Source organism: Phacochoerus africanus, chromosome 14 (assembly GCF_016906955.1).
Source record: "Phacochoerus africanus isolate WHEZ1 chromosome 14, ROS_Pafr_v1, whole genome shotgun sequence".
Classification (NCBI taxonomy): domain Eukaryota; kingdom Metazoa; phylum Chordata; class Mammalia; order Artiodactyla; family Suidae; genus Phacochoerus; species Phacochoerus africanus.
This window is the reverse complement of record NC_062557.1, coordinates 36,197,821-36,215,182: the sequence shown is the minus strand read 5'-3', so window position 1 is coordinate 36,215,182 and position 17,362 is coordinate 36,197,821. Positions and strand designations below refer to the sequence as shown.

At 39.9% G+C, this 17,362-nt stretch overlaps 1 protein-coding gene across 1 annotated transcript in view; it reads right to left on the bottom strand.

Moving 5' to 3' along the window:
- Positions 1 to 17,362, bottom strand: part of INTS2 (integrator complex subunit 2) — a 63,697-nt gene that overhangs the window by 40,008 nt on the left and 6,327 nt on the right. The window contains 8 exon segments of the mRNA XM_047758044.1: positions 1,274 to 1,388; positions 1,476 to 1,547; positions 6,603 to 6,636; positions 6,639 to 6,727; positions 9,019 to 9,242; positions 11,564 to 11,738; positions 12,196 to 12,325; positions 15,625 to 15,738. Of these exon segments, the coding sequence (XP_047614000.1) occupies positions 1,274 to 1,388; positions 1,476 to 1,547; positions 6,603 to 6,636; positions 6,639 to 6,727; positions 9,019 to 9,242; positions 11,564 to 11,738; positions 12,196 to 12,325; positions 15,625 to 15,738 (953 nt within the window).

The following is a 17,362-nucleotide window of genomic DNA, read 5'->3' as shown; positions in this document are numbered from 1 at the left end:
AGTAGCTTCTCAAGAAAAAAGAGGGGAAACATTACCACATTAACATCACACATCAACTGTAAAATGAAGCCCAGTTTCAATACTGAGTAAAAACTGTCTTGAAATCAATTAAATATGATATATAAGGTATAATGGTCTATCATTTACATAAAAAGAATCCTTTTGAATCAGTGAAAGGAAAAATCAATAAAATACCTACAGAATGGGGACATCAATAAGGCTTTCACAAAAGAAATAAACCACCTAAAACATGAATTTTTTAAAACTACCCAAAAATTTCTATATAAACTACATAACAATAAAAAATAATAATAACCATAGTTTCACTAGTAATCAAAGAAATGCAAAGTAAGACCATTTTTCATTAAATTTGCAAAGATTAAAAAGAATGATAATGCCCAGTGACAGTGAGAGTTTGAGAACATTTTCTCATTTACTAATGACTACGGTGAAACTGGTATCATCTTTCTGGAAGATGATCTGGCAATACTCATTAAATATCTTAACAGCATCACACTTTCACTTAGTACTGATTTCTAGAACTTTATCCTAAGGAAATAATCTAAAAAGTGAAGATACACGTTTGAGAGCCTGTATGGGTATTTATACATACAAGGATATTCATCTAAGCATTTTTCAGAAACTGGAAAATCTAGGAGTTCCCTCATGGCTCAGTGGGTTAAGGATCTGGCATGGTCACTACAGTGGCCCAGGTCACTGCTGAGGCACAGGTTCAATCCCTGGCCTGGGAACTTTCACATGCTGAAGGTGTGGCCAAACAAAAACAAAAACAAAAACAAAAACAAAAAAACAAAAAAAAGAAACTGGAAAATCTACATGGCAAATAAAAAAGATCCATTAAGAATGTCATGATTGGTCCATATGATAGACTATAATGCAGCCACTGAAACTTGTATTAGAGCATTTGTTGACATGAGGACTTGCTCATTATATATTGGTAAGTTCTTTAAAATTACACAATACGTATATTAATTAAATACCAGACTATCAACAGTATTTGATATCTCTGAACACAGAATTATATTTTTCCCTTCTTTATATGTTTTCCAAGCTTTCTACATAGAACATCTATTATTCTTATAAATAAATGTTTTCATAAAATTTTTTTTTCTAAAATCTCCTGATAAACTCTCAATTATACAATTACTTCAAAATGAAAACAATCTATTTACTTAACCCTGTAAAAAAATATTCACTTAGAATCAGCTTAGAACCACCTTCTTTAGAAAGAAGATTAAAAAAAAAAAATTACCTTCATCCCCAAAGTGGAACAGACCAAGTCGATGATAGCACTAAGTTGGTTGCTATGAAAGTACATAGCAACCAATAATAACATCTCCCCAAAAGAAGCAGAGACCCCTGAAGTACTGTTGGAACAGAAAGAAAATATGAATTTCCAAAGAAGGGATAAGAAAAACTTACTCAGCTAACTGACACAAATGACACCATCTTACCTCTCAAAATAAGCTTCTTCTTTTATCATCCAACTCAGCCACACCACCATTAGCTGCTCTTGTTCAGGTGTACTGTACAAAACATACCAGAAGTCACTGGTTTAAATCAGATATACTAACACTAACATTAAGAACAAAAAAAGCCAAAGTTCCCACAATGGCTCAGGGGTAACGAACCTGACTAGTATCCATGAGGATGCCGGTTCAATCCCTGGCCTCGCTCAGTGGGTTAAGGATCCGGCAATGCCGAGAGCTGCGGCATAGGTCACAGACATGGCTTGGATCCCGCGTTGCTGTGGCTGTGGTGTAGGCCACAGCTGCAGCTCAGACTCGACCCCTAGCTGGGAACTTCCATATGCTGTGGGTGCAAAGCATTCTGGAATTACTCTTGGTACAAATTATTTTTCCTCAGATTAACTGCTTGTAGAATTGGCCATTAATTGTCACCAAGATATGAAGCAGTTCTAGAGAAGAATGAGACTATTTACTTTTCTCCATGAACAGGAACAGTCAAACCCTCTCAAAGTCTCAGTTACTGCATTTGCAGATTAGCGAGAGTAAACTTCTTCATGTTCCTTGGAAAAACAAAGGTCCTTTGCATTAAAATGTTAGAATGAAATATATTAACAGCTTATACTTATTTCATATTGAAAAAAAATCTAGTGTTAAAATTTAACCATTAAAATGTCACAAACTGGAATTCCTGTGTGGCTCAGAGGGTTGAGGATCCAGCGCTGTCATTCCTGTGGCTTGGGTCACTGCTGTGGTGCAGGTTTGATCCCTAGCCCAGGAACTTATACATGCCACAAGTGCAGCCAAAAAGTCACGAACTGAGTATGAGGACAGTAACAAGTCAGACTATCTTTTATCCGGAAAATAAAATTTAGTTTATAGAAACGTTTGAGCAAATTATAGAGAAATAATTGATCACTATTCAAAGAAGAGAAAGAAAAAGAGATAGCCAGGGGTGTATGAGATATGAAAAATGGTTATAAAAATGTACCAACAACGACTTGCTTAAAGGGAATTCCTCAATTTAGATTAAAAGGTACAAGGCAATTTTTATTTGTAAAAATAATTTTCATTGATCTCCCTCTACCTCATTCAAGTGTAAACAGATAAAACAAAAAGCAACCACGAGGAGTTCCCACTGTGATGCCGCATAATCGAATCTGACTAGTATCCCTGAGGATGAGGGTTCAATCCCTGGCCTTACTCAGTGGGTCCAGGATCTGGAGTTTCCATAAGCTTTGGTGTAGGTTGTTGCAGACTAAGCTCAGATCTGGCATTGCTGTGGCTGTGGTGTAGGCCAGCAGCTGCAGCTCCAATTTGACCCCTAACCTGGGAACTTCCATGTGCTTCAGGTGCGGCCCTAAAAAGCAAAAAAGAAAAAAAGTAACTATGAAGCCTGCTACCCAAAGCAAAGAAGATTTAAAAGGTCATTCATCATCTTTCTGAACTTTTCGCTCCTACGTTTAAAATATAGATTAAAAACACCCACTTTACAGAAGTAATGAGGACTAGAGATAATGCTTAAAATTACTCCAGGTAGGAGTTAACGTCGTGGCACAGTGGTTAACGAATCCGACTAGGAACCATGAGGTTGCGGGTTCCATCCCTGCCCTTGCTCAGTGGGTTAAGGATCTGGCGTTGCCGTGAGCTGTGGTGTAGGCTGCAGACGCGGCTCAGATCCTGTGTTGCTGTGGCTCTGGCATAGGCCTGTGGCTACAGCTCCGATTCGACCCCTAGCCTGGGAACCTCCATATGCCACAGGAGCGGCCCAAGAAATGGCAAAAAGACAAAAAAAAAAAAAAATTTACTCCAGGTAAAGAATTGAGAAAACACTGCACTTCATGTACTTAATTTCCCACCCTCCTGAAACACACCATTCAAACTACATTTTCTTAAAAGGCATAAATGCACAGGATGATGATGAGGGACAACAACACAGGACGCTGGAAGCTAGAGCCTAGATGGACGAGTGGGAACTGACTGCAGACTGGAGAAAGCAGATTACTAAACTGGCAGAAGGGAAAGGCAATCTACCACTTAACTACAGAATCCGCAAAGGACTCAGCAACTGAGCTCCAGGCAGTTCTGGGAGTGAGAAGGGAGACAGAGACTAAATACAAACCATCTATATAAGCAGAAGACCTCCGAATCACCTCTCCCCATGCTGCATAACTCCTGAATACCCATTCCCCAGTGGAGAGGGGACTGGAGATTTATTCCCTGGAGATGGTAAAAGAGGGTGTCTCTGAACTGACGGACAACCAGGGATACCGAGAGCATCATTCCGAAAGTAGAAGAATTAAGTGAATGATCACACTGCACAATGAGATCGCCCAGCCTTTCATTCTCACTTTTTAACTTCGCTGATGGATTTCTTGTGGCCGTCATTCTTCAGACAAGACAAGAGTCTTCTCTAAGACTCTAAAAACCCAAGAGTTTCCTATCTACTCATTCAGAAGTTCTAAACTGCCTTTTCCTTTCCTACTCTTAAATGTGAACAGACAACCAAGAATTACCAAACCTCTGGAAAAAGCTTCTAGCTTGAAAAATAGAGACTAAACAAAGGACATAAAAAGAAACCAAGAGAAAAGAAACAGTACAAATGAAACCCCTTCAATTATTATGATTAATAATAAGAGAAACTATGCCATCATGAAACAACAGACACAATAAAGAAAAAAACAACATGGAGTTCCCGCTTTGGCACAACAGGATCGGTGGCATCTTGGGAGTGCTAGGATGCAGGTTCAATCCCCAGTCCAGCAGTGGGTTAAGCTTAGGTTGCAACTGCAGCTCAGATCTGATCCCCAGCCCACAGGAATTGCATAAAGCCATGGGGCAGCCAAAAAAAATTTAAAGGAAAACAACAACAATCAGAATAAAAAAGAGCTCTGAGAAATAAAAAATCAAATAGGATCCAAAGACAAAGTTGAAGACAAAACTGAAAAGACAGATGAGCAGTATCTTTCTGAAGTGACAAAAATGTTCTAAAATCTTGTGGTAATAGTTGTACAACTTTGTAAATATACTAAAGACAAATGTATTATACACTTTTAAATGGATGGATTTTATGGTACATAAATTGTGTCTCAATAAAGCTATTTTTTTGTTTTTTGGGGGGTTTTTTTGTTTTGCTTTGTTTTGTTTGTTTTTTTTTAGGGCCGCACTCACAGCACATATATGTTCCCAGGCTAGGGGTAGAATCAGAGCTACACCTGCCAGCCTACTCCACAGCCACAGCCACAGCCACAGCCACAGCAGTGAGGGATCTGAGCTGTGTCCGCAACCTACACCACAGCTCACAACACTGGATGCTTAACCCAGTGAACAAGGCCAGGGATCAAACCTGCAACCTCATGGTTCCTAGTCAGATTCGTTAACCACTGAGCCACAACAGGAACTTCTCAGCTTAGAATTCCATACTCTATAAAACTATCAACCAAGTGCCAAAGCAGAATAAAGACGTTTCCAGAAACACCCAATCTCAAAATAATTTACCTCCCCCAGGAATTCCCATAGCAGCACAGCAGAAACGAATCCAACTAGGAACCATGAGGTTGTGGGTTCGATCCCTGGCCTTGCTCAATGGGTTAAGGATCCGATGTTGCCCTGAGCCGTGGTGCAGGTTGCAGACATGGCTTGGATCTGGCATTGCTGTGGCCGGCAGCTATAGCTCCAATATAGCCCTAGCCTGGGAAGCTCCATATGCCATGAGTGTGGCCCTAAAAAGCAAAAAAAAAAAAAAAAAATTTACCTCCTCCATACCTGTATTCAGAAAGCAAAATGAGGGATGCAGATACAAGATACAGGACACGGGAGCCCTAGCAAAGGAGAACTGAAGCAAGTCCCCAAAATAAGAGTGAAGAGGAAGTAATTCCAGGAAGAGAGCTGGGTACGAGGTGCAGAGGTAACCAGTTCAGGTGCGAGCAGGTCAAAATGCTCCAGGAGAGATTTCCTCAAAAATTTGAAACTGATGGAATATCTAATGAGACGGAACAACTTGAGAGGAAGTTTAGATAAGCAGAGAGTTTGAGACTGCATTAAAATAAGTACATAAAACAAGTAAGTGAAAAACAAAGAACAAAAACACGGGGTAGCTATTAATGGCAAAGCAAGTTTTGCCAAAGAAAAGTAATCATCTACAACTTGGCTGAGCTCCCCAGAGTGTAATATAAACAACTAAGTACTGGTGAAAGCCGAATAACATCCCTGCACCAGAAGAGTGGGAAGAAAGGAAAGATAAGTGTTGAGGACTGACAGAAAAGACGGAATAAATTCCTCACTCGCACAGTGGAATTCAACAAACGCTGCTGAGCGGAAAGCCAGGATGTGGCAAATACAAAGATTTAATAAAGACGTAGTATTTACAACCAAACCAATCAGCGAAAGAACTGAAAGAAGCTGCCTCCAAGGAAGGAGAAACCGGGAGAAGAGGAGTAAGGACTACTGGGTGCCTCAAATCTTGAAAAGCTAATTTGACTCCTTTAAACAATGTGGATATGGAACTGATAAAGAGAAATAAAATAACTGGTATACAGGAGATGCTACTGATACTCCTTTATGAAATGATAATGCCAATGTCCATACCAACACTATTTTTGGGGGGGCCACACCCACAGCATGCAAAAGTTCTCAGGCCAGGGATCAAATCCATCCACAGCAGCAAACCGAGCCACAGCAGTGGCCATGCCAGGTCTTTAACCTGATGAACCACTACAGAACTTAAACCTCCACCATTTTGGGGGTTTTTTGTTTTGTTTTGGGGGTTTGTTCATTGTTCTTTTTAGGGCCACACCCATGGCACATGGAAGTTCCCAGGCTAGGGGTCTAATCGGAGCTGCAGCTGCCAGCCCACACCACAACCACAGCCACGTAGGATGCAGGCCACATCTGTGATCTACACCACAGTTCATGGCAATGCCGGATTCTTAACCCACTGAGTGTGGCCAGAGATCAAACCCGAGTTCTCACGGTTACTAGTCGGGTTCATTACTGCTGAGCCACAACAGGAACTCCCTTACACCATTTTTGTAGTGAGCTCCTTATTAAGGCTGTGTTTTAATAAATACACAAAAGCAGACCTTTAGAAAATAGAACAATTATATAGTTAGATACCTGACAAGTGTAGAAAAGGCCAGTAGCATACAAAGGAAAGTGAAACAAAGCGAACCCCAGCCGGTGTAGCAGGAGGTCGGCTTGTCATCAACTGCAGTAATTGCTCCGCTTCTTCCTCAGTTGGTCTAAAAAAGGAACACATTACCAGGCTTTACTTTTTTCAGTTGAGTAAAAGAAGAAGAGACTTTTCAACAGTTTAACCTTTTAGACAGATCTTGAGCTTTATAAAATTTATAAAATCTGTAATACCGTAAGATGTTAAGTTTTTGTCAAGACATTAAAAACTCTGTTGGTTATAATGCACAGGGAAATATTTTTAATAGTAAAACTGGAGTTCCTGTCGTGGCGCAGTGGTTAATGAATCCGACTAGGAACCATGAGGTTGCGGGTTCGGTCCCTGCCCTTGCTCAGTGGGTTAAGGATCCGGCGTTGCCGTGAGCTGTGGTGTAGGTTGCAGACGCAGCTCGGATCCTGAGTTGCTGTGGCTGTGGTGTAGGCCGGTGGCTACAGCTCCAATTCAACCCCTAGCCTGGGAACCTCCATATGCCGCGGGAGCGGCCCAAGAAATAGCAACAACAACAACAACAACAATAACAAACAAAAAAAAAAGTAAATAGTAAAACTAGTGTATATATAGCATTGTATAATTGAATATTTAGAAACAGTGGGAATTACAGTGTTTTCTTTGTAAAAGATTTATCAAGAGTAGTTTGAATGGCCCTTGTCACCTTCTCGTCATATAACTTACAATATGGAATGAGCATCTTCTCTAAGCCTTGGTGACTTATCATAATTCCCCTCTAAGCCTGGATCAGCTACCAACATCTTATGCTTTGTATTATATCATAAACATATGCTCAGGGAGTTCCCATCGTGGCGCAGTGGTTAACGAATCTGACCTGGAACCATGAGGTTGCGGGTTCGGTCCCTGCCCTTGCTCAGTGGGTTAAGGATCTGCATTGCCGTGAGCTGTGGTGTAAGTTGCAGACGCGGCTCGGATCCCGCGTTGCTGTGGCTCTGGTGTAGGCCGGTGGCTACAGCTCTGATTAGACCCCTAGCCTGGGAACCTCCATATGCTGCAGGAGCAGCCTGGAAAAGGCAAAAAGACCAAAAAATAAATAAATAAATAAATATATATATATATATATGCTTATATATTATAAATATGTGCTGATATTTCAGTCATGAAATACCTGAGAGCTACTTTAAAGTGAAGATTTTTGCCACCACTGGTCCCCTGGGTCTTCATTCTTTCTGTTACAATGACTCTCCTCAAGTTTGCCTTCACTAAATTCATCTGGCCACCCATTTAGGGTCTCTCAAGTGGAAGCAGTGCCAACATTCTCAGAGTCAGCTATTTCTTCTATTTACGTTTTGGTTCATACGTCACTCCAGCGTTAACCCATTTTTTGTTTCTTTGCTACACTTTCATTTTTATTGGCCAATTCCCTCTTTTAATTGTAGTTTTGCCAACTATCACATGGGTTTATTCATTGAGAGACAAGGAGGCAATACAACTATCCACTGTGTTGTCTGCTCATGAACTGATAGTAATAGTTGGATGGTGAGCAGTCACCAAAAGATTTTAGAAGAAATGATGTGACTGGTCACTGATCATGATGTGCGTCTTTTGTTTATACAGCGATGTGGGGCTTGAAAAGCTCTCGGCAAAGTTTGCTCTTGAGACAATAATTTGGTTAATGTTTCACGGTAACTGATACATGAGCTGTCGAGGGAGCGGTGTTATTTAACTAAAGTGTGGTAAATAATGTGTTTCCATGGTATTGGAAACATGCAAACCAAGGACTCTACTTACAACAGTTGAGGATATCACTCAAAAGGATGTAATACAGTGACTAAGAAATCTTGTGTTTAATAATCACATATCACCTGTAAATAATTTATGATCTCAGCTGTAAAAGAAATAGGATACACTTACTTCAACCAGCTGCCTAGACTAGGTTAAAGGATCACTCACAGATTATTCACTGTAGTCACGTCAAGCTGTGGTGCAGTCATACATTTCTTACACTGCTCTGGCCCCTCCCATCCTTACATAATTCGATTTATAATCAGACCGAAATAGATGGATACATCCCAACTGGGAATGTTTTGCCTTGGGAATTCATTCTTTTTTTTTTTTCTTTTTGGCTGCACCTGCAGCATGAGGAAGTTCCCGAGCCAGGGATCGAACCCAGGCCACATCAGCAACCCGAGCCACAGCAGTGACAATGCTGGATCCCTAACCTACTGCACGACAAGGGAACTCCAGGAATTCGTTCTTGATACAGGCCAGCTCACTACGTAAGCCAAACAGAAAACCTACATCTGAATAAAAAGCCTATGGCTCACTTTCTGGGGATTAGAAACGAGAAAGTAAAATGATAAAAAGGTAAAATATCAAATTATTGAATACTTTAGTCCAGCGATCCCCATCAAAGCACAGTACAGACGTAAGAGCGCACTGGCTTTCACAACATGCTCTTCTTTCAGCCCCGAATACACAGACACATTGGGCTCCATCTCCACATCAGCTTCTTCCACAATGCGGGTACTTCTTACTGTGGGAAGAATGCCCATCAACTCCAGAAGAAGCTGCCTCCTCATTTGCCAAAGGACAGAACTACTGGTCTCTCTTTTCTCTGCAAGAAATAAGGACCACAAAAGGGAGAGAGCATGGAACACTTACGAAGTCAAAAAGAAGCTCAGACAGAGCTCTCCAGTTAAACACTTGAAACTGACCCATTTGAGGAGTCTGTCATAACTACAGAATCTCATTTTAATCAATCAAGCAAACTCTAAATTCACTGGTTCACTTGACAAATACTCTACTCACCCTAATTTGGCCTAGCTGTACAGGATACACTTAAATAATGACAATCTGAAATGTTAAATCTCATATAAATGATGTTTTCAAATACATAATGACTAGTGGAGTCATATGTACACAGTGCTTACATTTTGGAGACACAAGAGCTTGGGTTTATACAACATCTCTGCTATTAGCCCCAATTCCTTAAATGACAAGGAAATGAATATTTTATTAAAACATTTAATTCCCAGGACTGCTGCAATTAGGAGTTTACAAGTCTATCACCCCCCACAGCTCTTCAGACAGGGATAACATCCAGTCATCTCTTACTCAGCAAGGTCTGACGTACTGTGCCTGACATATAGCGAGCACTCAATAAAAATAGTTGAATTGAACAAACAAAGATAATAAATAGAAAGCAGTTCTAGGCACAGCAGAAACAAATCTAACTAGTAACCATAAGGTTGCAGGTTCGATCCCTTGCCTCGCTCAGTGGGTTAAGGATGCAGCATTGCCATGAGCAGACACAGCTTGGAGCCCGCATTCCTGTGGCTGCGGCACAGGCCGGCAGCTGTAGCGCCGATTCGACCCCTAGCCTGGGAACTTCCACATGCCGTGGGTGCAGCCCTAAAAAAAAAGGGAAAAAAAAAGGAAAGTAGTTCTATACTGTAAAGGACTAGACAAATGTTAGTTATTATTTTTAGTGTTTCAAAGTAAACTATGATAAGCCGTTTCAATAATGACATTAGATTCAAATAAGAAAAGTTTATTGCACACAAAGGACAATTATAAACAGGAGAACATGTCAAATGCTGAGCACAGTGGCTGACATATAGAAAGTATACAACAAATGGTAACTTCCTTTTCAAAGTTTGCAATTACTTTTTATACGGGCTAGAAGTAAAGCAGAATTTGGATATAGCAAAGTAGGGTGAATTAGTGGCATAAAAAAATAGACTGAAGAAGGATCTAAGCAGTACACTGACCTCAACAAGTTCAAACCACTGTGCATTAGTTCCTTTGCAGGGACAAGACTCCATTCACAGAATTACGATGAGATGTTTTTTGAAAAAGTATAATATTTTGCAAGTCGAAAACTGTTGCAAAATGTAATATATACCCACCAAGAGAGGAATGGATAAATGTAGTGGATACAATAAAATATCAGCCTTAGAAAGGAAGGGAACTTTGATATGTGCCACACATGCATGGACCTTGAAAACACTGTGCTAAGTAAAATAAACCAAACTCCAAAAGAAAAATATCGCATGATTCCACCCATATGAGAAACCTAGAATGGGCAAATTCATAGATAGAGGAAATAGAAGAGAGATTACCAGGAGCTGGGAAGAAGGAGGAATGGGAAATTATTGTTTAATGGGTACAGAGTTTCTGTCTGGGATGATGACAAAGCTCTGAGAGTGCATAGTAGTGATGGCTGCACAACACCATAAATGTACTTAATGCCACTGAACTGTACACTTCAAATGCTTCAAATGGTAAATTTTATGTTATGTATATTTTACCACAATAATATATATATACAAATACATATTTAATTATAGACTACTATAACAACTTACATTGACAACCTAGTGTAGCAGTTCTCAAGCGAGTCTGACCCAGAAACTTGGAGATTATCAATACTTTCAGGGGGTCCAGAAGGTCAAAAATATTTCCTTAATTATACTAAGACATTAGAGACCTTTTTAACTCATTTTCTCACTAGTAGAGTGTAGTTTTTCCAAAGGCTTCTATCAAGCCAGATTAAAGAGATTTGCAAATTAAAGAGATTTGCAAAAATGGACAATGATACCACTCTTCTCAGTAAATTGTTTTTGTTTTGGAAAATATGGTTATTTTTCATCAAAAAACATTATAGTCACATTTAACATGACTATTATTAAATGAATTAAATATTTCAAACATTTCAGTTTTCATTTCTAATATGGTAATATCAACAGATAAAAGGCTACAAACAAAAAGCTCTTTGGTGTCCTTGATGATTTTTTTTTTTTAATGGTAGGAGGTCTTGAGACCAAGAAGTTTGAGAACCATGAGCCTAATGACATCATTCTAGAAGTGTTTCTTCTTTTAACAACTACCAACATATGCTGATCCTTGGCCTATACAAATATTTCTCCCTTACCTGCTGTCCATTTCGGATAAAAGTTCCAAACCAAGTCCGGACTTTCGCATTTGTTCCAAGAAGCAAACCACTAACAAAACAAACCAAGTCACTCACTCCATCTTCACTAGCTTCATTTTTAGTATGATCCAATGTCAAAGCCACTCCAAGACCTGGTAAGTGACATTCTTCCACCTAACACAGCAAAGGAAAAAAAACTGAATTCAGTATCGTATGAAAAAGGGCCAGGATGCTTTAGAATCTAAAGCATCTAAAGTTTAGGGGGAGACAGGGAGTTCCTGATGTGGAACAGCAAGTTAGGGATCCGGCATTGCCTCTGCAATGGCACAGGTTCAATCCCTGGACCAGCGGCAGTGGGTTAAGGATCCAGTCTTGCCACAGCTGTGGCAAGGGTTGCAGCTGGAGCGTGGACAGGATCCCTGGTCCAGGGACTTCTTCATGCAGCAGGTGCAGCCAAAAAAAGAGCTTAGGGGAAGACATTTTCACAAAACAGAAAAACCCAGAAAGGAAGGTAATATATTCAGTCATATAACTACAATTCCAAATGTCTACAAATTTTAAAACCATCTCAAGAAAAGTTCCTGGTCCCAATATAAAGACTTTTGCCTCAAAAAAATAATAAGATCTCTTACCACATGCCTCGGACCTTGAGGGCCTGAGAAGGATTCATTTTACATAAGAAGCGTAAGGCATCGGTCCTTCGCCTTCCTCCAAGACTTTCTTCATCTTGTCGTTCTCCATTTTTGATCAGGCCCCTACAAACTAAACATTAAGAGCCTCTATTACTTTAAGCTTTGTAAGATGTCAAGAAATAATTTTTTCAGCCTTGAGAATCATCATTTACACATATTAGAAACTACAGAAGAAAAGAATCAGGGAAGTCTCATCATGACTCAGCAGAAACGAATCTGACTAGTATCCAAGGACACAGGTTCAATCCCTGGCCTCGCTCAGTGGGTTAAGGATCCGCCATTGCTGTGAGCTGTGGTGTGGGTCTCAGACACAGCTCAGGTCTGGCATTGCTGTGGCTGTGGCGCAGGCCAGAGGCAACAGCTCCAAAGTGACCCCTGGCCTGGGAACCTCCATGTACTGTGGGTACAGCCCTAAAAAGATGATATATTTAAAAAAAAAAAAAAGAGAGAGAAGAAAACAGATCAGGAAAATTGAAAGCATGACAATAGAAACTGGTCGAAGTGAAGCAAAGCACGAAAACACAAAAAAATACAAAATAAAGCAAAGAGTAGAAAGACTCAAAACACGAACAGTGCAGGTGGGAGGAGGCGCTGGGGGTATGGGATGGAAATGCTGTAAAATTTGGTTGTGATGATCAATGTGCAACTATAAGTGTAACTGAGTAATTAAAAAATGCTATAAAAAGAGGACTAGATAGTGCTGGAGATGAATCAGATAAATTTGAAACTAAATAGGTTTTTCTTAGATTAAAATACTTACAAATGGTCAAGAAAAAATGAACAGTATGACCTGTGGAACATCAAATAGTCAAACATACTTGTAATCAGAGTCTCAGAAAGAGAAACAGAATGAAAGAAATAATGACATGTGCAATACCATGGATGGACCTAGAAATAATCCTGCTAAGTGAAGTCAGTCAGACAATGAGTCATCAATATCAAACGCTATCACTTCACATGTGGAATCTAAAAACAGGACACAATGAACTTCTTTGCAGAACAGATACTGACTCACAGACTTTGAAAAAACTTATGGTTTCCAAATGAGTCAAGTTGGGGGGTGGGGGGATGCACTGAGGGTTTGGGATGGAAATGCTATAAAATTTGGTTGTGATGACTGCTGTACAACTATAAATGTGATAAAATTCATTGAGGAATTAAAAAGACAGACTGCCACTAAATTTAAAAAAAGAAAAAAGGCTCAACTGTATTTGTCCACAAGATATCCACCTTAAATATAAAAACATGAAAAATTTTTAAATTTCAAAATGCATACATACCATGCAAACACTAACTGTAAGAAAGCTGATATGGCTGTACTAATATCAGTAAAGCAGACTTCAAAAGGAGGAATATTACCACGAATAAAGGATATTTCATAATGAAAAAGAAAAAGGCTCAATTTATCAAAAAGATATAACAATCTTAAATGTACATGGACTCAGTAAGAGCTTCAAAATACACAAAGATGTATAGCAGAAATTGGCACAACATTGTAAATCAACTATATTTTAACTTAAAAAAAAATTCAAAATGAATGACGAAAAAACTGACAGCCTGAAAGAGAAAGAGACAACTCCACAATTGGGTTTGGAGACACTGACATGCCTCTCTCAGTAACTAGACAGAAAATCAGCGAGGATACAGTACATAAAGCACCTTTATATATCATCATGTTCAGTAAGTCTCCCAGAAAAAAGGAAAATATTATCAATACTTTCATTTTACAGATGCAAAAAAAAGCATTTTTTTTTTACATTTTAACAGCTTTTATTGAGGTGTAATTACATATCATAAACTCACTTGTTTCTAAGTGTACAATTTAATGTTTTCTAGTAAATGTAGAGAATTGTGCAACCATCTCCATAAGACATTAGAACATTTCTGTTACCCCGGAAAGATTCTTACTACCACCATATTGATAGAGAACAAACAATGACAAAGCCAGAAATTATGACACCCCCCCCCCCCGCCCAGACCCAGCACTTTTTTTTTCCCTCAGCTCTGACTTTCCAAATTACCTTTCTTAAAAAAATGTAATTTATATCACTCAGAACCAAACAACAATCTTCAATCATCAGCAGTTTGAAATAGAGGTGAAAGAGTTCTGGCTGTGGCTCAGCGGGTTATGAACCTGCCTAGTATCCATGAGGATGCAGGTTCAATCCCTGGCCTAATGGATTAAGAATCTGGCATTGCCCTGAGCTGTGATGTAGGTCATAGACATGGATCAGATGCCACATAGCTGTGCTTATGGCTGTGGTGCAGGCTGGCAGCTGAAACTCCAATTAGACCCCTAGCCTGGGAATTTCCATATGCCACGGGTGTGGCCCTAAAAAGAAAAAAGAAAGAAAGAAAAGAAAAGAAAAGAAAAGAGAGGTGAAATTTCAGTTGATTTCATTTCTACCATATACTGTCCTGCAAAATGGCAGCAATAAGACTGAAAAATAGGAGTTCCCGTCATGATACGGCGGAAACGAATCCACCATGAGGTTACAGATTCGATCCCTGGCCTCACTCAATGGTTTAAGGATCTGGCATTGCCCTGAGCTGTGGTGTAGGTTGCAGACACAGCTCAGATCTGGTGTTGCTGTGGCGTAGTCTGGCAGCTACAGCTCCGATTCAAATCCTAGCCTGGGAACCTCCATATGCCATGGGTGCTGCCCTTAAAAAAAAAAAGACTGAAAAAATAAAGGTCTGATTGCTGGTATTTTTGATTACATCTTTTCCTATGGCTCTGGCTATTTCACAGATATCTGTCCTCATCTGTTTGTTCACTAAGCACAGGGATTGCATCTTCTATTTCTTCAGCATTTTTTTTAATTCCCTGTTATACACTGGTGACTAACAGCAAAAAAAGAAAGGAAAAAAAACACTGCATACTCCTCATACTCAAAACCGTAACTGTGAATAATTTTGACTTCTCTAAACTCAGTATTTCTACAGTGAATCCGTGCTAATAAATTTTCAAAAAATAAAATCTCCATTCAAATCCTATAAATGTTTCTTCTTAGCTCAAAACACAGGTCCTGCTCATGCCCAAGCAAATCTCTTCGATATCTCATTTTCGAATGACATTTTCCAGAGTTTCCGTCATGGCTCATCGGAAATGAACCTGACTAGCATCCATGAGGACGCAGGTTCGATCCCTGGCCTCACTCAGTGGATTAAGGATCCGGCATTGCCGTGAGCTCTGGTGTAGGCTGCAGACGCGGCTCGGGTCCCACACTGTTGTGGTGTGGCGTAGACCAGGAGTTATAGCTCCGATTCAACCCCTAGCCTGGAAACCTCCATATGCCACAGGTGCAGCCATAAAAAAAAAAAAAGCAAAATATATAAATAAATTAAATTAAATAAAATGACATTTACCTTCATTAAAACTATCAGGAACATTGGCCACCAATAGACACAAGAACCAGGCACCATTTCTAACATGCAGCAAGGCTTCAGCTACATCAACTATAGGAAGCAGGGAAGGGAGTTCTGTAAGAAAACAAAAATCAGTGTTACTACTAAAGAGTGCTATTTCACTGTATTATACATTAAACATCTTCTGACATTTCACCAATGTCATTTAAAAGCAGTTAAATTAAGGTACTTTCTTTTCATACTGTAGAGCTGAACTGTCCAACAGGACAGCCACCAGCCACATATGACTATTAAAATTAAATTAGGAGTTCCCGTCGTGGCGCAGTGGTTAACGAATCCGACTAGGAACCATGAGGTTGCAGGTTCGGTCCTTGCCCTTGCTCAGTGGGTTAACGATCCGGTGTTGCCGTGAGCTGTGGTGTAGGTTGCAGACACGGCTCGGATCCCGCATTGCTGTGGCTCTGGCATAGGCCTGTGGCTACAGCTCCGACTCGACCCCTAGCCTGGGAACCTCCGTATGCCGAGGGAGCGGCCCAAAGAAATAGCAAAAAAAAGACAATTAATTAATTAATTAATTAATTAATTAATTTAATTTAATTAATTTAGGAGTTCCCGTCCTGGCTCAGTGGTTAACAAATTCAACTAGGAACCATGAAGTTGTGGGTTCAATCCCTGCCCTCGCTCAGTGGGTTGAGGATCAGGCATTGCCGTGAGCTGTGGTGTGGGTCGCAGACATGGCTCAGATCCTGAGTTGCTATGGCTCTGGCATGGGCTGGTGACTACAGCTCCGATTGGACCCCTGGCCTGGGAACCTCCATATGCTGCAGGTGCGGCCCTATGAAAGACAAAAAAGAAAAAAAAAATTCAATTAAAAACAATTCAGGAGTTCCCATCCTGGCTCAGCAGTAACAAACCAAGTAGTATCCATGGGCACTCATGTTCGGATCCCTGGCCTCACTCAGTGGGTTAAGGATCTGGTGTTGCCATGAGCTGTGGGGTAGGTTGCAGAAGCAGCTCAGGTCTGGCGTTGCTATGGCTGTAGTGTAGGCTGGCAGCTACAGCTGTGATTTGATCCTTAGCCTTCGAACTTCCTTATGCCAAAAGTGTGGCCCTGAAAAGCAAAAAATAAAAATAAATAATAAATAAAATAAAAACAGCTCAATTCCCCAATCACACCAGCCACGTTTCAAGTCATCCATAACCACCTGTGGCTAGTGGCACTGTACTGGACCACACAACACTGTCATTGCTGTGGTTGACAGTGTTGGTCAAAAGAGTTACTTTGATGAAAATTTTCTCTGCATTTTTATGTCCTCTATCTTCTAATTCTGATCATGCACACCTACTATAAAAAAAGTCTGGAAAATACAGAAAGTATGAAGAATGAAAATGAAACCAACTCTAATCTCATCACTCAAAGTTAATGATTTCAACTGTTTCAATCCCCCATGGGTATTAATTTAAACAAAACTGGGCTTATATTCTAGTTACTATTTCGCCCCTTGCTTTTCTCGTTTAACTTACTGTAAACATTTTCCAAAATGATTAAATTTCTTCAAACACACTATTTTAATGGCTGCATAGTATCATGGAAATAATAGAATTTACTTATTGTCCTACTATTAGTCATTTTTGCCCTAAATTTTTAAGGTACATTCTTTTTTTTTGTCTTTTTTTTTTTTTGCTATTTCTTGGGCCGCTCCTGCGGCATATGGAGGTTCCCAGGCTAGGGGTTGAA